This window comes from Physeter macrocephalus, chromosome 18 (assembly GCF_002837175.3).
Source record: "Physeter macrocephalus isolate SW-GA chromosome 18, ASM283717v5, whole genome shotgun sequence".
Lineage (NCBI taxonomy): Eukaryota > Metazoa > Chordata > Mammalia > Artiodactyla > Physeteridae > Physeter > Physeter macrocephalus.
Window position 1 is genome coordinate 103,845,369 of NC_041231.1, and position 21,467 is coordinate 103,866,835.

The 21,467-nt window shown below is 46.2% G+C and overlaps 1 protein-coding gene and 1 pseudogene across 3 annotated transcripts in view; one reads left to right on the plus strand and one right to left on the minus strand.

Annotated features, from left to right (window-relative positions):
• The window catches only part of RIOK1 (RIO kinase 1), a 29,185-nt gene extending 16,386 nt beyond the window's left edge, over positions 1-12,799 (plus strand). The window contains exons 13-17 of one of the 3 annotated variants that reach the window (XM_007101230.4): positions 2,398-2,463; positions 3,252-3,371; positions 4,205-4,258; positions 6,160-6,327; positions 7,418-12,799. In XM_007101230.4, the coding sequence (XP_007101292.1) occupies positions 2,398-2,463; positions 3,252-3,371; positions 4,205-4,258; positions 6,160-6,327; positions 7,418-7,528 (519 nt within the window). In that variant the 3' untranslated portion in view covers positions 7,529-12,799. Of the gene's footprint in view, positions 1-2,397; positions 2,464-3,251; positions 3,372-4,204; positions 4,259-6,159; positions 6,328-7,036; positions 7,353-7,417 lie in introns of those variants that run through there. The other 2 variants (XM_055079505.1, XM_028478694.2) reach the window with 2 other exon arrangements.
• A 125-nt stretch (positions 12,800-12,924) lies between these two features.
• Positions 12,925-14,687, minus strand: LOC102986783 (60S ribosomal protein L23a-like; annotated as a pseudogene).
• Positions 14,688-21,467: the final 6,780 nt, after the last annotated feature.

The window sequence follows — 21,467 nt, forward strand, 5'->3', positions numbered from 1 at the left end:
CGCGAACCCGGTTCCCCTGCATGGGCAGGCGGACGCGCAACCGCTGCGCCACCAGGGAAGCCCTTTTTTAACCATTTTTAAGTGCATGGCTCAGTGACATTAAGTCCACTGTTGTGTATCCATTACCACCATCCATCCATGGAACTTTTTGCATCTTGTAAAACAAATTCTGTCCCATTAAACACTAACTTGCAGTCCCTCCCTTTGCCAAGCCCCTTCTGCTTTATGTGTATGACACCTACGCTAGGTACCTCGTATAAGTGGAATCATACAGTATTTGTCTTTTTTTGGCTGACTTATTTCACTGAGCTTAATGTCCTGAAGGTTCATCCATGGTGTAGCATGACACCGGATTTCCTTCCTTTTGAAGGTTGGATAATCTTCCATTGTGTATATAGACCACATTTTGTTTATCTCTTCATCCCTTGAGGTGTACTTGGGTTGCGTCCACATTTTGGCTGTTGTGAATAATGCTGCTGTGAGCATGGGTGTGCAAATATCTCTTCAAGACCCTGCTTTCAGTTCTTTTGGGTGTATACCTGCAAGTGGGATTGCTGGATAACATGGTCATTCTACTTTTAGTTTCTGAGGAACTGCCATACCATTTTCCGTAGTGGCTGCACCATTTTACACTGTCACCAGCAGGCTGCGTGGGTTCCAGTTTCTCCACGTTCTTACATCCTCACCAACACTCGTTATTTTCTGGTTTTATTTTTTGAGTAGCTGATGGGTGGGAGGTGGGGTCTTGTAATCTTGATTGACATTTTCCTAATGATTAGTGATGTTGAGCATCTTTTCATGTGCTTGTTGGCCATTTGTATGTCTTTGGAGAAATGTCTATTCAGGTCTGCCCATTTTTTAATTAGATTGTTTTTTTGTTGTTGAATTATAGAAGTTTTTTATACATTTAGGAGATTATTAACCCCTTGTCAGATACATGATTTGCAAATGTTTTCTCGCGTTCCATGGGCTGCCTTTTCATTCTGTTGACCACACCCTTGGATGCACGGAGGTTTTTAGTTTTGATGTCCAGTTTATCTGTTTTTACTTTTGTTGCCTCTCAATCGTAGAATACTGAACACATGGCCCCTGAACAGGTGTTTAGGTTCATCCCACCTTTTCATACTCTCCCCTTTCCCTGGAGTGCCTTCCCATTTCTACCTTTGCTCGTCTTGCTCTGCCTAGTGAACTTCAAAGCTCAATTCAGAAAGCTCTGGAGGAGAAATCAGGCAGAAATCATTGTTTCCATAGGTATATTTTCTATATTATCTAACTCTGTAACGGAAGTAGTCACACTGTATTCTTCTTATCACATTAAGTTCTTTTTAATTTTGTCACCCCCTGCTAGGCTATGAACTCTTAAGGGACAAGAGTTTTATTCTGTATCACTGGTAGCTAGTCAGTACCTGGCACGGAGGAAATAATCATGTTAATTGAATAAATAAATATCACATCACTTTTTTTTTTTTAACATCTTTATTGGAGTATAACTGTTTTACAATAGTGTGTTAGTTTCTTCTTTACAACAAAGTGAATCAGTTATACATATACATATGTTCCCATATGTTCCCCTTCTTAAACTCTTTAGCACTGATTTTAGTGTGTGAACTTAAAAAACTCTAGTACCACTGTTGTTTGCTTTCCTCTAAATAGGTTAGAGAACAAATCTTAAGTGTTACAAGCCAAAAGAATCTATAGAATCTTTGTCACCGTCTTAGTGTCAGTCATCGTTTGCCCAAAGAGCTTTCTTTGGGGGTCTGTCATGTGGCAGCGTTAGAGCCATGGACTCAAGGTGAGAGGACTCTCCTGCTCCTCTGTGATCCCCTTTGTGGACAGCTCAAGAACTGAAAGGGGCTTCCCTGGTGGCGCAGTGGTTGAGAGTCCGCCTGCCGATGCAGGGGACACGGGTTCGTGCCCCGGTCCGGGAGGATCCCACATGCCGTGGAGCGGCTGGGCCCGTGAGCCATGGCCGCCGAGCCTGCGCGTCTGGAGCCTGTGCTCCACAACGGGAGAGGCCACAACAGTGAGAGGCCCGTGTACCGCAAAAAAAAAAAAAAGAACTGAGGAATGGTTCTTTCATTCTTTCGGTGTCAGTTTTCCTTTAGTAAATATTTTTGTTAATCGTTTAAAAATTAGTCAAAGCAGTATTACTCTTGAGGAAGAGTCTAGGGATGCCCTGAGGCTAGACGAGTTTGATTTATACTGTCAACTTCTGGGTTCGATGGCAGCCTTTTTGGTGAGTTCTACCGTGGAGAGCTAACCTGTACCACTGGAGGACACGGAGTGTGAAGGGGTGGTACCCAGAGAGACTAGAACAGCTTTCCACTAAAATTGGGGAATGGATGTGTCTTCTGGGGGTTGAATGTAAAGGAAAGTGATTTTTGTTTTCTTTCCAAGGCCATGGAAATAGCATCTCAAAGGACCAAGGAGGAAAGGTCCAGCCAGGATCATGTGGATGAAGAGGTAAGGTGTATTATCTGTTTACTGACTTAGGAAACACTTGTGCCTTGAGGTCTTTTTTTTTAATATTGCTGGGGCATGATCTCAATTTTAATAGATAAGCAGTTTTTTTAAATGATGATATTTCCTCGAGATGTAACATGTTACACGATTCAGCTGCACGAGGAGGTGTAACTTACATCCCATTACATCCTTCCACTCAGTGACCTGTTAGCCCCTTGTCCTGTGTGGAGAACACTTTTACAGAACCCTTGGAGGACGTGATTCAAGAAGGAAGAGCCTGTCTTAGTTTGCTAATGTGAATTTTTAAGAGATTTAAATGTTGCTTTCAGTAACACTGTAGATTTTAAAGACTCATGTTTGGTAAAAAGGAAGACTTTTTTTAAATCTTGGGAGTCAGTATGTTTTTTTGTGAAGGTGATCCACAGTAGGCTTTTAAAAAATAATAATAATTCTCACAGCTATCGTGTGTGGTGTGGTGGGTGAACATAAGGTACCCGCTGCACATCAGCTGGGGCGCAGGGTAGGTGATGCTCCCCGGAAAGAACCTCTTCCTTTGTTCGGCGTAGCCGGGCAGCGCTTGCTCACGGCAGCTCCTTCCTCTCCCGTCAGAAGGGCTTTATGGAATACAGGCGAGGGGAGAGGAGTGTTATTCTAAGGGTAACCGTATATCAGCGCTGAGGGTGACGATGGTCATAGATTCCTCTGTGACTTGATGGGGTTAGGGTGCTGAGCGCACGGCAGAAGTCTGTGAATAAGTCTGCATTTTACTTTTCCTCTGCGTCTGTTAGGTGTTTAAGCGAGCTTACATTCCTAGAACCTTGAATGAGGTGAAGCATTACGAGAGGGATATGGATATAATGGTGAAGTTGAAGGAAGAGGACGTGGCCATGAACGCCCAGCAGGACAACGTGAGTCGCTGGTTTGTCTTCAGCAAGTAAGCTCACCGCGGAAGCTGCCGGCCCAGACCTGCGGTCTTGAGTGTTGGCCTCTAAGCTAGTGCGACGGCTCATTCCCTTCACAGGAGCAAACCCTCTGCGCACATTGCTTGTAAAGGGAATCAATCCCCTGGTCTTTGTGAAAGGAAATGACACACTTGAATGAGTCCAACAGACTATAATTGCAGGAAAAGGAAGATTTGTATAGAAGTCTAGGCTATAAATGGTTATTATACTAGCTCCACTAACATATGTGTTTCAGAGTCTGGAAAATTTTTTTCTGCTTAGTGGCCAGATAGTAAATATTTAAGGTTTCGCAGGCCAAGAAGCAAAATTGAGGCTATCGTGTGGGTTGTTATATAACGAGAGAGAAAAAACTTCCCCCCAATTTTTGATGAAATTAAAAATACTTTAATAATAATTGAAAACACACAACTTTTCATGATACAGGTCTACTAATGAGGGAAGAATGGAGTTATTTGTGGGGGAGGAGAAAACATTACGTTTAGTTGAGATTCAGAGTTAGGGCTTTCTATCATCAAATTGATTGCAACTGTTTATCCTTAAAAACCACCAGGCCGCAGGTCAGATTTGGCCTGTGGGCCAGAGTCTGCTGACGCCTGCCGTGCCGGTGGGTGAGAACCACGCCCATGCTACACACTCTCTGTGTCCCATGAGGTGAATGTTAGGCACCTTTTTATAATCACACAGGTATCATTTAGACCACAGTGTTCTTTCTTAGTATTGCCGTGTACTTCCGTGTCCGGTTTTATATTGATTCTTATTTTTTTCTTTTTGGTTTCAAGATTCTATACCAAACTGTCACGGGACTGAAGAAGGATTTGTCAGGAGTTCAGAAGGTATGCAGAACGTGTGTTACTATTCATTTACTTGAAAACTCTTTCAAAGGATACAAAATTTCATGTCAGGTCTTACTAAATTAACAGTGGTGTAATGTTACTGGTATAGATGCTTTCAGAGGCCGTGGCATCTTCAGAAATGCCCTTTTTACGTTCATTCTTCTTAACCGTGAGGCTGAAGTGTGGAAATGCGTGGTTTGTTCTTCATTCTGCCCCTGCATTGCTCTGTTGTAGCTGAGGCATCGATTCTTTTTGTATCCTGTTCTTCATTTGTGAAGTTATTAACAAATAACCATGGGCTTGTGGATGTTTCTACAACCAACTTAAAGCGACAGTGAGATCTGGCCTCATCTCAGCGCACAGGCTGTTGAAGGGCTAGTCACGCTGTCTCGCAGTGCAGATTCCTGTAGTGTTTTTTTCTTAAAGCAACTTTGTTTTGTCTTACATCTTCAAACGGCAGGGATTGATTCTTATTTAAGCAATAATAAAGGCAGTTCTTCTTTTAATATTCTTTTTTTTAAAAAAATATTGATTGATTGATTTGGCCGCGTCGGGTCTTAGTTGCAGCACGTGGGATCTTTTGTTGTGGCGTGGGCTCCAGGGAGCGTGGGCTCTGTAGTTTGCGGCACGTGGGCTCTCTAGTTGAGGCGCGCGAGCTCAGCAGTTGTGGCGCGCGGGCTTGGTTGCTCCGCGGCATGTGTGATCTTAGTTCCCTGACCAGGGATTGAACCCACGTCCCCTGCATTGGAAGGCGGATTCTTAATCACTGGGCCACCAGGGAAGTGCCACTTCTTTTAATATTCTTAATGAAAGGCTTGAATATGAAGGATCACGGTTTACATTCTGAAAACTGAGTGTGTTTTTGTTGTGGGAAGAATTGGACTAGGAGAATTCTGGGTTTTATGCAGCGGGTGTGATGGGGTAGGTGTGCTTTGAATTCCAGAGCAAGAAGGTTCTGCTATAACTGGCTGGAAAGCCTTTCTGTACAATCGCCTTTTAAAGATCTGTTTTTTTCTTACGAAAAGAAAACCTCATGGTTTTAAAAATGCTTCCTCCTGCTTTAAAAACTGCTAAATTTGGACTTCTCTGGTAGCACAGTGGTTAAGAATCCACCTGCCAATGCAGGGGACATGGGTTCGAGCCCTGGTCCGTGAAGATCCCACATGCCGCAGAGCAACTGAGCCCATGCGCCACAACTACTGAGCCTGCGCTCTAGAGCCCGCGAGCCACAGCTGCTGAGCCCGTGTGCCACAACTACTGAAGCCTCTGTGCCTAGAGCCCGTGCTCTACAACAAGAGAATCCACCGCAATGAGAAGCCCGCGCACCGCAACGAAGAGTGGCCCCTGCTCGCAGCAACTAGAGAAGGCCCACGTGCAGCAACAAAGACCCAACACAGCCAAAAATTTAACTGATTAATTAATTAATTGATTATTTTTATAACTGCTAAATTTCAGGGGAAAAAAAATGAATGTTTCTCTTGTTTAAATATTGTCTTCCCTCCTGATTGGATTAACAAGTGTTAAATGAAATTTAATTCATAGGAAATCCACTGTGAAGTTATCCAAATAACTTCACTTTTTACTTCTATGTGTATTTCGCATCTTTCCAAATCCCGGCTCAACCCTCCTGATTTCCTGCAGGAGGTAGAACAGTCCTGTTGTTGATCTAGGTCACCCAGTGAAGCCCAGTCCCTATGTTTGGGTACGTCCTTGAGCCGTCCTGGAACGGCTACTTCAGGCGTCCTCCCTGACATTGATTCCACTGTTTTGATGTTTCAATACAGGATGTCATTTTTCAAAGTCTGTCTGTAAGGCTGAAATCTGATTTTTGGCATTAACACATTTAATACCAATAGATAACTGACTGGTTTAGAATAACATGGTCCTGTGATATTTTCAAGGTCCCTGCACTCCTAGAAAGTCAAATTAAGGAAAGTCAAGTTAAGGAAAAGACTTGTTCTGATTCAGAAGATGCCAGAAGCTCTCAGTGTTCTGACACAGACTCTGAAGAGCAGGGAGACAACGCCTGCTCCAGGAAGCCCACCGCTGACCTTGAAGTTGATAAAAAGGTTAGCCACAAACTTACATTCCCTTGTTTGTCAGTACGACAGCACAGCCCCTCAAGGCTCTCTGCTCAGGTATCTGGATCATAGTTGCTGAGCACATTGGTCAGTAAGTCCCTCCACCTGAAGTTTTAGTTCCCAAGCGTGAACTTTGCTTTTGGTGGTAACATCAGCTAGAGATTGGGCTTCTACTAGGAGCTCCTTGGGCACTGCCTGGAGAGAGGGCACACTAGTTTCAGTGCATTGATGAAAAGTGACTGTCATGCACTTGAAGAACGAATGATGCTGGAGTTGCCCCATGGTGAAATACCAAAGAACCATTTCAGGGGCGTTACAGCCCAGCTCCCTGTTTCCAGAATCTCTGTTTCTTCCACTCCTGGCCGTGGACATAAGAGACGCTACTGAAGAACCAATCCATGATGGCTAACTCTTTAGTCTTCAGTCTTAGCCTGATCCTTTAAACCTTATAGAGCGAGGGTTCCAAGGCTTCTGAGAGACATACCCAACTCCCTAGCGCACGTTCTCTTTGGCTATCTTCAAATTTCTATTAAGAAATCTTAAAGATAATTTTCATCCCAAATTCTACCACCAAACCATTATCATTTTCAATTTTTTTTCTGTGATGCTCACTTTTTATCTTTTTACATATATTTTAAAATTTAGTTGTGGGGCTTCCCTGGTGGCGCAGTGGTTAAGAATCCACTTGCCAATGCAGGGGACCACGGGTTCGAGCCTTGGTCTGCGAAGATCCCACATGCCGCAGAGCAGCTAAGCCCGTGCGCCGCAACTACTGAGCCTGTGCTCTAGAGTCCACGTGCCACAACTACTGGAGCCCGCGCACCTAGAGCCTGTGCTCTGCAACAAGAGAAGCCACCGCAGTGAGAAGCCCGCACACCGCAACGAAGAGTAGCCCCCGCTCGCCACAACTAGAGAAAACCTGCACGCAACAACCCGCACACAGGAACAAAGACCCAGCGCAGCCAAAAATAAATAAATTAATTAATTTGTTTTAAAAATTTAGTTGTAATAATAATATGAATACTCAGAATGAAATTAAATTTGCAAATTTTTTTACTTTTTGTTTGTGTTTTTACAGGAAAGAAAAAAGATGGTCAAGGAAGCCCAGAGAGAGAAAAGAAAAAACAAAGTTCCTAAACATGTGAAAAAAAGAAAGGAGAAGGCAGCCAAGATGAAAAGGGGCAAATAGAACCAGAACTGTATGATGTACAGTGATTTCCCATCACCTGCTCTCTGAGCTGCGTCTGGAGGATGGGTTATTGATTTTCACTGAATGGTTATTACTGCAATGTCCATGTGGACGGATTCATGTGTTTTCATGTAATTATGTAAAAAGCTCTAAGCTCTAGTGTCTAGGTCTGGTCCCTAGCTCTGTATGGTATTGATAGAGGATTGTTTAAGCTACTATTTTAATGAAGAACTTTATACAATTTTACTTTTGTATATATTTTCTCCCGCAGTGTGGTTTTTGAAGCATCGTAACTGTTTAAATGTATTGAGCATTCCTGTAAAGGCACTTTGGACAAACTTGGGCAAATTGTTTTTGCTTTGTTTGTACGTGCCAAAGACCCATCTGAAATCATTTGATTATAAGGCCACGGTTTCTATAAAAGGGGGTTTCACTGATTTAGAGAATTCAGTTGTTGATATAATCGTTCATCGCAACTTTGTTCTATGTGTATTGATGGTTATTTACAATAAGTTACTCTTCATCTTTCATATTCTTTTTTGAGCTAGGACCTCCTAGTTTATAAGCTATTTCTCATTCAACTATGAGACCTGTTCATTCATTCATCAAATATTTGAGTATTTTAGGTACGAGGGATACAGCAGTAAATCAAAAGCAATTTCCATAGATAAACCTAGTTTCCCTTAAACCGAAGCTTACACCTGCTTGTTTGAGAGTCAGTGGGTTATTGAGGGAGGGGCGGGTCTACTGGATAAAGCAGACAAAAGTTACTACCTTCAGCTGGTTTGCGTTTTAATGGGAAGACAAGGCATTAAACAAAATAAGTAAAAAATAGTCTATCAGCAGGTGATATATTCCAGGGGAGGGGAAGAAATAATGTAGAGAAGAGAATGCCTGGGGCGGTGGGAGAGTGCAGGTTTAAAACAGGCCACGCCGAGGGGCCATATTTGGGCAAATACTTGAAGGATGTGAGTCACGTGCATATCGGGAGAGAAGAGCATTCCAGGCAAAGCAAACAGCAAGTGCAAAGGCCCCGAGGCAGAAGTGTGTCTGAAATGTTCCAGAAACAGGGAGCTAGAGCATCGTAATCATGGGGGCGGGTGGGGGTGGGGGGAAGCAGCAGCTTAGATCAGGTGATGGTATATGTGCCTGGAAGGTTTTGAGCAGAGGAATGGTGTGATCTAACTTCTGTTTTGAAAGGGTCGCGATCCCTGTGGCTTCCAGAGAGGACGGAGTAGGAGATGGGTGGGGGTGGGCAGGCAGCTGGGTATGTGCCGTGGTAACCCACGCGACAGATGGCGGAGGCTCGGTCCAGGATGGTAGCAGTGGACATGGAGAGAAGCGGTTGGATTCTAGGTAAAGCAGGCACGGTGAACTGGATGTGCCATGAGAAATGCCGATTTTAGTCCTTGAATCAAAGGCAATTTCCATAGGTAAACCTAGTTTCCCTTAAACTGAAGCTTGCACCTGCTTGTTTGAGAATCTGTGGGTTATTGAAGGAGGGGCGGGGTCAACTGAGCTTTTAAAGCTTTAAGTCAAATGTATTACGTTCATAATAGCCTCTCTTCCTGACTTGAACAAAGTTCAAAATATGAAGTATAGTTTCAGTGAAACACAGTTGTGTGTCCTCTAAAATATTCTACAGTTAACACAACCAAAGAGAAAACCAAAAAGGAGGCCGAGCAACCTGGTACACCTTGGCGGATTCCTCTTCAGGACGCCCCGGTTCTCTCATGGGTTGGGCCTCACCTCCAGCCAGGCGTGTTTGAATCAGGTGGTCGGGCTCCGCTGTGCCATCTTTGGTGAATCGAATGCAATCACTAGGCTTGGATTCAGTTTCACTGGGCAAAAGTGGTGTCGGCAGGATGGACCCTCATTACCTGCTGCCAGGAGGAAGTAAGTGGCTTGTGACGCGCCAGGATCTGGGACTGTAGGGGATTCTAATCTGAGGAGCCCTTTCCTGACAGCTGGTGTGGCTGTTTTCCCGTCTGGATTCTGGGCTGTAGCTGTGGCTGAGTGGGAACCACTGGTAGCATTCTTGCCAAACTGGTCTGAAACCGTTTCCCTTGTGTGTTTCTTGCCAGGAGGTCTGGAAGACGGAGCCTCTTTGTTAGGCAGACTTAACAGGGCTGCTTTCTGGCTTTGACTGCAATAGAATTTTGAGCACTTGACAGGTTTTCGTGTCCCTGGATCATTGGTTGTGCAGGGACTTTCCATTTGGAGAGATGAGCTTTGGGGGTCTCTTGATCCAAAGGCTGGGACATCATTTTGTCAGTTGTCGATGTATCTGGTTTTCTGTCCTATTTTGTTGATTTTCTTAATCCCTTCAGAAATGCAGGTGTTTCTAAAAGTTTACCGTGAGGAATCTGGATGATTTCATTGAAGCACGAAATCACAGCTCTTTCCTCCGCGGCTGTACTTAATTCTGCCTTTGATGAAGCAGTTTAGCAACAGAAGTTTCCCTGGCCCAGGAGCTCCAGCCTTTGAGCCTGGCCTTGGAGTGGAGAGGTGGGCACAGCGGCAGCTGGCTGCCTAGGTCTGATCAAGTGCGAATCCACGTCTGGGGCTGACGTCACGTTTTCTTCAGCCTTCTCTACTCCTTGATAAAGATGCACTCAATCGGTTGAAGAACTTTGTAGTTTGGTACTACGGCTTGTTGGAGAAGAGCTCTCCTTTTCATGGGCTTCTGTTGAATTCTGTGCAAGCAGCTTGTTTCTTGGTTGCAGGCCTATCCTTGTTTTGTGGCTATGATTTCATTAACCTTTTGGCTCAAAATGAAGAGATGAAGCAGTTCTAGAAGCTGGTAAAAATTCACTTGAAGGACATCTCAAATGTCATGGGCTCTGAATGTTGACATTTCTAAAAATCCTTTTGGTTTTCAAGAGCTTGACAGATTTTCTAATATTTAGTTGTTTATACACATATAAGTAAAGACCCGGAACATTCATTCAGAGCTTGACTTTGACTTCTGGGGTTTACTTTTTGATGGTGAAAGGGTCGCATGGATCAGCAGGTACAGCAAATCCTGCTCCTCAAGGTATGGTCTCCTGTGAAGATTTCCTGTGACCACATCAAATGGCTAAGATTTTCAGCCATTGGTGATCGTAAAACAAGAGCTCTCCATGTTCTGTCTCTTGAACTGGATTAGGTTATTACATTCCTAATCCATTGTGGTTGGAGTTTTTACCTTCCATATCCTTTGGGTTTGTGTTGCCTTGGACGTCAGGGCTTTTTATCAGTGCTCCAGGGGAAATTATAGTGTTGTGTCTGAAATCATTTAAGCTAGTTTCCGAAGGAAAAGATACCTTTCTTGCACCTGTGTTCTCCAGAGATCTTAGTCGCGGTTGGTAGTGCTGTGGGAACCTCTGGGCTTGAACTTGGAGAATGAAGACTTGAACTCGTGGAATTTTTGGTTTTCAGCTTTCCTTCATTTTCTGTGTCACTCCACAGCCTGCTTTGACTGCTGGCAGGTCATGAGGAGGTGGCCCTCGTACCGCCTGGAATAGCCACACACCCACAATAGCCTTTCTCTCTCCCTTTTTCCCAGAATGGCAAGGGCATCATCTGTGTGTGAGCACAGCTATTTCTAGCTCTCTCAGAGCTTTCTACCCCCCTTATCAATGCACCTTAATAATTTTAAGGCCGAGCAACTTAATCATCTCGGGGTGAAATTTTAACCTTTACACATTTTCTGCGTAGCTGTCTTGGAGTCATAAACTTGTCAGTGAAAAAGTGGTGGGTCCTTGGGGTCCAAGTGCAGCAGCTGGAGAGGCGGGCAGGCAGAGGATGGGCTGTTTAAAGTAGGCATGGGGGTTGCCCTTGAGGGTAGCATCTGCGCTACAGCCGTGGGCGTGAGTGGCTGCATAGGGGAGCATCAGAGGCTCAGGTCAAGGAACTGAGGCCAGGGTTTTGGAAGGACCATCTGTGTTGGGACAGGGCCTAGTTTTAGAGTGTCAGCGAGTGACATGCCTGAATCTTCAGTGGGCTGGGAGACGGGTGACGTGGACGCCTGTAATGTTGGGGGCAGGTGAGTGGTGTCTGACGACGTCAGTGCCCTCCAGAGAGCCAGGATTTAAATGGGGCGAGGAGAGGGGAACCCTCAGAGGAGACGTTGAGGATACGAGGCTTCTTGCTGGTGTCTGACCCCACGTGGGTTCCAGACGGCACTGGGGGAAGTGTTTCAGGATGGAGAAGAGTAGGAAAAGCCCCACTGTGGGGTTGGATGCTTCTGGGTCTGAGGACCTGGCCCCGTTAAGTAGGCAAACGCCACAAGCCCATGGAGATGAGGAGTAGTGCGTGCCTCGTGGGTTTACTGTGAAGGACACCGAGGAGAGCTACGCGGAGCTTGGCAAGGTCTGGCCCAGGCTGGTGAACCTGAACCCAGTCACTCAAGTCATTCACGATGGACCAGTCCGACCCCTTGGTGTTCCTGCAGTGATGTGAAAAGAGGTTCACAGAACCTAGAAAGTATCTTGCCTCCCCCCAGAAACGTTGAACCTCAACCCATGTAGCTGCCAGCTGTAATCAGCAGTTTACAAAGTATACAGCTCACAGGAACAGGATAGATGATGCTGGGAGGATATAGTCAACCGAATTCAGAATAAGGGGGAAAAAAAAAGAAGAGGGAGAGCTATGATAAAGAGGTCTAAGAGACATATTTCCCAATGCTGTGGATTTCACTTGGATCCTGATTAGATCAAACCAGCTGTAAAAAGATGGACTGTTCTGGGGTTTCTGTTTAGACAAATAGGGAAAACTAAAAATGGAGGAGGTGTTAGATGATAGTAAGGGATTGTTAATTTTACTGGGTGTGATAGTGGTATTGTTTTTAAAAATGGTTCTCTCAGAGTGTGGACTGAAGTCTTTACGGGTGAGATGGATAGAATGCCTGCGATTGTTTCAAAATTCTCCATCCTTGACCGACTCCTAAAGGAAAGTGGTGGATGAAGCGGGAATAGCAGGAGGTCAGTAGTTGCTAAAGCGGAGTAATGGGTATGTAGGGATTTATTATACTCTTCTCTCTCTGTAACAGTTTCTGTAAGAAGAAAGGGTTTGTTTGTTTTTTACTGAGTCAAAGTAAATATATTAAGTACTTAAAACGGGGCTTGTCACATAGCAGTACTGTGTTACGCAAGTATCTATATTTTTATTTTACTCGTTATTCTTAAGTAACTTTTTTTGCCCAGGCATCACGGTTTCATCATCTGGGCCAAAGAAGTAGGTCTAGGTAGAACTGTGATGGCTCCTGGTACTGGCCCAGCTCGGCAACGTCACTTGAAATGCCTTTTGTGAAGGCAGTTCGAGAACTGGTATATTGAACAAATGCCGACCGAAGTTTTGGTGCTGCCAAGCCTGACCCTTGTTTTAACATATGTCACCTTCTCAGGGACCTGTCCTAACCACTCTGTCTGGATTTGCAGCCTGCCCCCTTAACTAAGGCCCCTACACACCTTATTACCTTTGCTCTGCGTCGTTTTCCTAAAGCTCCTCTAACGACCTTACAGGTAGACCTCGCTTTATTGCGCTTCACAGATCATTGCGGTTTTTACAAATTGAAGGTTTGTGGCAACCCTCTGTTGAGCACGTCTGTCTGTGCCCTTTTTCCAACGGCGTTTGCTCGCTCTGTGACTCTGTGTTACATACTTTGATAGTTCTCACAATCTTTGAAACCCTCTACCAGCAAAAAGATTACATCTCGCTGACAACTCAGATGCTGGTTAACTTTTTTTAGCAATAAAGGATTTTTTAATCACTTTTTTTAGACACAGTGCTATTGCACACTTACCGACGGCAGTCTAGTGTAAACATCACTTTTTTATGCACTGGGAAACCAAAAAATCCATGTGACTTGCTTTACTGCGCTATACTCGCTTTATTTGGTGGTCTGGAGCCGAGCCCACGGCATGTCCGAGCTCCGCCTGTACTTACATGCTGAGTTTTCTCATACGTACTGTGTGTCTTCCCTCGCCTCCCAACCTCTTCCTAGAATGTAAGCTCCACAGGGGCAGGGATTTTTATCTTTGTTCAGTTTTGTATCCCGGCACCTAGAAGTGTGTCCAAAATACCGTAAATGCTCAGTAAATATTTAAGGGAATGATACGTTGTGGTTCTTCAACAGAGGTGGAGCTGTGACATCAATGGGATACACACACCACCCCCCGCCCCATGGTGATAAAAATGAAGACTAGGGGTTGATGTGCATTCCCTCGTGCCCTCTAGCCCTCCCTTCAGTGACGGGGGCGCCCAGTGGAAGGTGACCGACCTACGCCTGGGGGCTGCAGCGCTGCCCCTGCGCAGTCTTCTGTCCTCAGACCCTCGGCATCAGCACAGCTCTCCAGCCAGTGGAACGGGTGCGTTTTAAACTGGATTGTTGTTTTGACTTTGACCACGCGAGACCATTTGACTGTTGTCCAAAGTGCTTGGGCAACAATGGATCGACTGATGAGTTATTCAGTCCCAAATCACCATAGTGTAGGAGAACGGGAGACCTGATATAAGCCTAGGCTTATAGTCACACATTTTGCCAAGGCTTCCCAAATATGGACTGAAAGTTTTGAAAATAAATTGATCTTAAGAGATGGTTCTGGTGGTGGTCTGTGAGAACCGTTCCACATACAGATGTATTTTTTTTTTTAATAGTGAAAACTTGTATAATTAGTCAGCTGGACTCAGCTTAGATGATCCCAATTTTGTTGGCAACATCCAAAGCGTCCTAGTCAGGAGCCAGTCGAACATATGCCTCTTCTCTCCATCAGGCCTGGTCAGGCTGTTGACCTTAGCCACGTCAATGTCACAGAGCTTCCTCACAGCCTGTTTAATTTGGTGCCTGTGGGCCTTGACATCCACGATGAACACCAGTGTGTTGTCTTCTGTTTTCTTCATGGCTGACTCGGTGGTGAGGGGAACTTGATGATGGCATAGTGGTCAAGCTTGTTTCTCCTACGGGCGCTCTTCCGAGGATGTTTGGGCTGCCTCCTGAGCCGCAGTGTTTTGGGCCGTCGGAAGGTGGGTGACGTCCGGATCTTCTTTTTTGTGTGGCTGTGTACGCCTTTCAACGCTGCTTTCTTGGCCTTCAAAGCCTTTGCTTTGGCTTCGGTTTTGGGAGGGGCAGGGACTTCCTTCGTCGCCTTCGGCGCCATCTTCGTGAAAAGCACAGATGTATTTTTGACGTATTTGTGGGGAGAGGTGGGCTCCACTTCCTACTCTGCCATCTTGACCTCCTCCTCAAGGGATGGTTCTGAGTTTGAACTAGGCCTCTGCTTCCTTGAGAAGCTGACCACCTCCCACAGTGAAGCACCATCAACAGGGCATAAAACAGGACCCCAGCCCCGGGGGCGGGGGGGGGGGCATGATTGTCAGTAGGTGTTCGGTCTGGCCCAACTGGTTTTTCAGTAAATGATACCAATATTGGCGGTGATGTTGGGAGCCTCCCTCCTGCTGCCGGGCACGTGAACGTGGTCAAGGCTAGCCAGGGCAAGCTGCAGGAATGGATAAGGCACTTTCCGTTGGGGGAAGATTTCTCGTCTGTGGATTGCGGGAATTGGACCAGATAGCCATCAGATTTCTCCTTTACAATTCTATTATTTTAAAACGTGTAGCATGGACTTCCCTGGTGGCTCAGTGGTTAAGAATCCACCTGCCAATGCAGGAGACACAGGTTCAAGCCCTGGTCCGGGAGGATCCCACATGCCACGGAGCAACTAAGCCCGTGCGCCACAACTGCTGAGCCTGTGCTCTGGAGTCCACGAGCCACAACTACTGAGCCTGTATGCCACAACTACTGAAGCCCGTGTGCCTGGAGCCCATGCTCCACAACGGGAGAAGCCACTGCAAGGAGAAGCCCGCGCACTGCCACGAAGAGTAGCCCCCGCTCACCACAACTAGAGAAAAGCCCACGTGCAGCAACAAAGACCCAATGCAGCCAAAAAAAAAAAACCAAACAAACAAAAAAAAACGTGTAGCACAGATGACTCTTATTGAAAGGAGTTGCCAACAGGTATTTTTGGGACTTCCCTGGCCATCCAGTAGTTGGGACTCGGCGCTTTCACTGCCAGGGCCTGGGTTTAATCCCTCGTCGGGGAGCTAACATCCCACAAGCTGTGAGGCGTGGCATGAAAAAACGAAGAAAAACATTTTCAGAGAGAAGGAAAGGGGTCTCAGATGAAGGCTTGAAGAGGAATACAGAATGAAAAATAAAGAAAGCACATGTGAGGGCAAATGAATAACAGCCACTGATTGTTAAAAAAAAAAAAAAGAAAGAAAGAAAAGAAATTGTGTTTTACAGAAGTCCTGGATATTGCTAAACAGAGTGCTGTAGTTTTATCAGGATGACCAAAGGCCTCAAATTTCATGCTCAAAGAAGTCTCATGGTTTTCTCATGGATACTGCACATTGTGTGTTATCTATTTCTGATTATGATTTCTGGCTTTATATAAAATTAATAAAGCAACTGACAGAGTGAAAAAAAAAAGTAGCATATCAATGATTTAGAAAAGGCCCTTCAGAGGCCAAAGGACCAGGTTAGAATTACATCTCTTAAAACAGTTTGTTTATTACAATACAATAAGTGGGTTTAAGGTGCCAGTTATATCCCACAGGCCAGGTTTGCTTTTCACCTGTATCATAGCCTCATAAGGCAATTTTATTTTTTTTACCGTGTGCGTTTGAATTTAACGATGGGAATTCTGTTCATTGCCCTGCAATAATTTTTGCTCCTCTGGAGGGAGATATTTGCCTACGTTCTTATCATTAATGTGCTGCGAGCTGCAGGGATGGCCCGTGGACTATTGATTGCACAGGAGGCATAAGACTAGTCAAGTTCATGTCTTTACCTTCTCCTTAAAGGATTAAATGAATGGATCCTTATGACAGCAGGTGCATGTTTGGTGGTTGGTGTTTAAATTAATCCTTTGCAAGAGCTCCTGGAGAAAGAGCTCCTCAATGACATTTCCTAGAAGTTGTAATTCATTTAATCAGGAGTTGTTCGTTTTACTTTAAAATTAGACACATACTTGAAGCAAAGAATATCAACCACACACAAAAAGACTCCTAAAGAGCCTTAGACTGGAAATCTGACCTGTTATTAACTTGTGACGCTCACTTCATCTTTCTGGGCCTCAGTTTCCTCATCTGTGAAACGATGACTTTGGGGAGATGAAGCCTGTGATCGTTCTTGAGCTGCACTTTCCACGTGGTATCCACGGGCCACGTGTGACGCTCAAGTTTTTGCAATGGTGCTAGTCTGGACTGAGTGTAAAATACACACCAGATTTTGAAGACTTAGTATGAAAATAATATATATATATATAAAGTAACTTTGTAATTTTTTGATATTGATTACTTGTTGGAATAATAATATTCTTCATGTATTGGGTCAAATACAATAAATGAGAATTAATTTCACCTATGTTTACTTTTCTTGTGGGGTAGAAAATTTCAAATGACATATGTGGATATGTGGTGTATAGGACGGAGCAACATACAAAGGAAGGAATGAACAAGATTTTCCCCAGAATCTATCTCAACCCATCTTCTACAAGAGAGTTTTAATATTTCACATTCAAAAATATATTATTTCTGAGGGCAAAATTGCCATTCTAATTGGCTTAAATACAGATCGTATATACGGTGTATGAGGGACAATAGGGCTTCTTAAAAATAAACAAGTAAAAGGAGACATGAGGACTTCCCTGGTGGTGCAGTGGTTAAGAACCCGCCTGCCAGTGCAGGGGACGCGGGTTCGAGCCCTGGTCTGGGAAGATCCCACATGCCGCGGAGCAACTAAGCCCATGCGCCACAACTACGGACGGAGCCTGAGCTCTAGAGGATGCGAGCCACAACTACTGAGCCCGCGTGCCACAACCACTGAAGCCCGTGCGCCTAGAGCCCGTGCTCCACGACAAGAGAAGCCACCACAGTGAGAAGCCTGCGCGCACCGCATCGAAGAGCAGCCCCCGCTCGCCGCAACTAGAGAAAGCCCGTGCGCAGCAACGAAGACACAACGCAGCCAAAATTTAATTAATTAATTTTAAAAAGGAGACGTTAAATACTTGTTTTTTCCCCACAGTATTTTGTGCGCTTGTTGGTTTGCTCCTCAAACTTTCCTACCGAAAGGGATTCACCGAGACAGAAGAACATGGCCCCAGGATGCCTTCCACTCCACATCCAGGCAGGCCTTTTTTTTTTTTTTAATCTCTTAAAGCTTAAGAGATTTTAGCTTAAAAGACAAAATCCATGTGAGTTTTGCATTCATAATAAATTTCTGTTAAGAACTTTGGGGAAAAGTTTTAAATTACCATCAAGTAATATCGATGCTCCAGGAAGTGGTGCCTCACGTATAACCCGAGGTTTACTTGGTCCACATCAGGACCATCATAATCGTATTTTTTTTTTTTTTTTTTTTTTTTGCTGTACGTGGGCCTCTCACTGTCGTGGCCTCTCCCGTTGCGGAGCACAGGCTCCGGACGCGCAGGCTCAGCGGCCATGGCTCACGGGCCCAGCTGCTCTGCGGCATGTGGGATCCTCCCGGACCGGGGCACGGACCCGTATCCCCTGCATCGGCAGGCGGACTCTCAACCACTGCGCCACCAGGGAAGCCCCGTATTTTATTTTAAAGTCAGTTGCTAGTGAGGATAGTGTAGCAGGATTATTGCTTGTAAATTGCAGAATAACAGTGTCCCTTATATTGCAGTAAGGATTAAATGAGATTTAAGCAGACAAGTCATTTAGCACACACTAAATGTTTCTAAAATATAAGTATCGGCTATTATTCTCATTTGGTTCCTAACAGGTGCCGTTCCACGTAAAATGAAGGACAGAGGCTAAAGACTTTTTCTTAGAGAATGCTGCCTGTACTGGGATGGCTCACATCAAGTTATAACATTGTATCAGGACTGCCATTATACCAGTGGGATACCGGTTTCATTTACAGTTTTGTTCATATTTATGCAGGTGTTAGTAGGAGCCCATGTGTCCTAACTGAAAAAGTCCCAGATTTGAATTAAGAAACCCTGAAATTTAGTCCAGGACCTGCTACTCCTTTTTATTTATAACTTATACCATGTCTATCAAGAACTGTTAAATGGTCTTTAGCAAACAGCATATTCAATACTATCGATAAAAGGAACAAAGCCGTTTGGAGGAAGGGAGAAGTGAATACAGCAACAACCTATAGGCTGATATACTTGTTGCCTGGCTGAATTTCCTCGTGTGTTGGGCTTGGAAAAGTCATTTGACATAAGCCCTTGTCTCATCTCCTTAACGAGGGTGATTGCTAAGGCCTAAGCACTGAACTTGCAAGTCAGACAGCCTGACTTCAAATTCCACCTCCACTATTTGCTAGTTGCACAAACTTGGGCAAACCGAACTTTCTGAACTCACTCCTTCATCTGAAACGAGCATGGTACTCAATTAATATTGGTTTCCCCTAAGAATTCGAGGAAATGCTAAGGCAAGTTCCCTCGCAGTGTCACTTTCTTGCTCCATTTCCCTCTTCCAGAAGGAATACGTTTTATTTTACAAACAGGGTAACTGGGAACTTAAAAACGGAGAATTCCAGAGCGAGTGGTCTAAGTCCATGGACAGCCCTTGGAGAAGTGAGGAGAAAATGACCTTCACCACCAGCAGGTTGCTTCTGGAATAGGGTTTTCGGAGCAGATGGGTGGGAATTCCCTGGTGGTCCAGTGGTTAGGACTCCGCCCTTCACTGCAGGGGGCACGGGTTCGATCCCTGGTCAGCCAGAGGGCGGCGTGGGGTGGGGGAGATGGGGGGAATGGGGGGGATGCGGGGGATGCGGGGGGGTGCGGGGGGGGATGCGGGAGGGGAATCTAGTTATAAGCAAATTACTGGAAAAGGAGCAGATGAGGACCAAATGTACATGGCGAATTTCCGTGGAAGGAACCTCAACGAGGCGGAGGGCAGGGCTGCCGGAGGGGTGAGGTGGGAAGTGCAGGGATGGGTAGACAGGGGAGGGTGGAGGAGTCGCAAAGCCAAACTCCTAGACTGGGCAGTTTCACTTGCGCCAGCCCCGCCCGAGCTTAAAAGGGTGGGCGGAGTCGGCCTCATCCTGGTAGAAAACCACTCCCTGTGCTGGGGCCTGGGATCTCTGCGTGATGCTTGCGAGGCTCAGGTGGCGCTGCTTCGGCACCCACCCTAGCACCTGAGCAGGAGAGGCCGGCCTTCCCAGCTAGGTGCAGGGGTGCGTGCTCGCCCCAGGGGCAGGGCTGGGGCTGAGGCTGAGGCTGTGAGATCAGCTGAGCGCTGGACTCCCCGCCCCCGGGGCCCCGAGTGTCTCTGCGCAGGCCGGCCATGTTGTAATTAGGATTCTGCAGTAGAGCCGTTGGGTTGATTCGGCGGATGGTCGTTTTTCTGGGGCTGCTTTCTGGCCGCTTTTTGTTTGGTTTGGTTGGTTTTAGGCTCATGGCAGCCCATGGAGCATCTAGTTACCCGGCTTAGTGGAAAGTGGAAAGCCGGTGGCCCTTGCTTTCACCGGGAAGCCCACTCCGGTTAGGATTTCTCTGTCCCCTCCTGCAGGAGCTTTGCTGCTTCTTCCCCAGTTTATGAACGAGTCTGCTTTGTTTGCTGCTTTTAGCCTGTGCTCACCAGGGAAGAAAGTGGCCAGAAAAGCCGTGAGCAGTCTTGGCCATTAGCTGGGTTCACTCTCCCAGCATCTCTCTGAAATACCTTTGACCTCGGGGCATGGTTCTGAGGCCCTGGGATGGCCCAGAGGGGGCTGAAATCCTCCTGTCTCTGGAGCCTGGGCTCAGGGAACAGAGAGCAGGTTCTCTGGGGACAGTTCTCCAGGATGAGGCAGTTTCTCAAGGTGTCACGGAGATGGAAATCTAGCTCTCTTGACTGGAATGGGCTTGTTAGGAGTCCAGGAAAAAAAGAAAAAAATCCTTCAGAGATCTTAACAACGGGAAAACATTTTTGTAACAAAGAAAGGGCAAGCCCCTACGAGAAGGTAAGTAACAGAAAAGATCTCCGAATGGTTGTATTTGGGGCTTGAAATTTCAGCTGCGTCTATCTTCAAGCTCAAGGGAGGCCCCACCCAGCCTCAGTGAGCTGTCCTGGTCCAACCACCTTATGCTGGGCGCGTTGCCATCCAGTATCAGCATCCCAGCATGCAGAGGAGTGTGTTTTCCAGACCATGAGGATTGAGGGGGAGAAGAATCCAAGCAGACACGTTAGGGGTGCTGTGGATACAGCTGTTGGAGGCTGGGTGTGGCTGAGGCTGCGTGAGCACCTCCTGCACGTGGTGGAAACCCAGTGTCCGCAGAAAATAGAGGACAATGAAGAAGGTCACCCAGTGCTTGTGGACGGCGGTGGTGCAGGATCCATCTGGCCTCTTAGGAATGTGCGAGGCCGGTGTCTGTGGACGTTCCCAGTAGCAGAACCTGCAGGCAGAGGCCAGCCCGACATAGCTAGGGTTGCCCGCTAGGTGGATGGAGGTGGGTGAGGATCAGGCAGCCTGGGATTTGGTTGTCTGTCCTCTCTGGCTGCTCTTAGCGGCGCTGCTCCCCTTCTTCAGACCACCTCCTTGAAGCAGGCAAGAAAGATGAGGAGGATCACGCACTGGGAAGAGCTCTGAGGCACCTCCCGGCCGAGGCCCATTTTGTCATCCCCAGCTCCGGGCGGGGCTGTCGTAGACTCTATACCCTGGATGTAGAAACAGGATCCACTTTCCCGTGGCCCGTAAGGATCTTTCTCGGAGGGGTTTTAGATGCTCTCTGCCACACACAATTCCAAGAAGACCAGAGGAAGGAGGAAAGTTCTAGATGTGATGGTCAGCCCTGCTCTGGTTCTGAGGACGACAGTCCGGCTGCGGCAGCCTGACTGTCCCTCCCACATGAGTGTCTGGGCTGCTCTGGGGCTACTTCCCGGCCTCGGCAGGCCACGCAGCTGCTCACAGGCCCCTTAGGCATCCGTGAGTCTGTTCTGG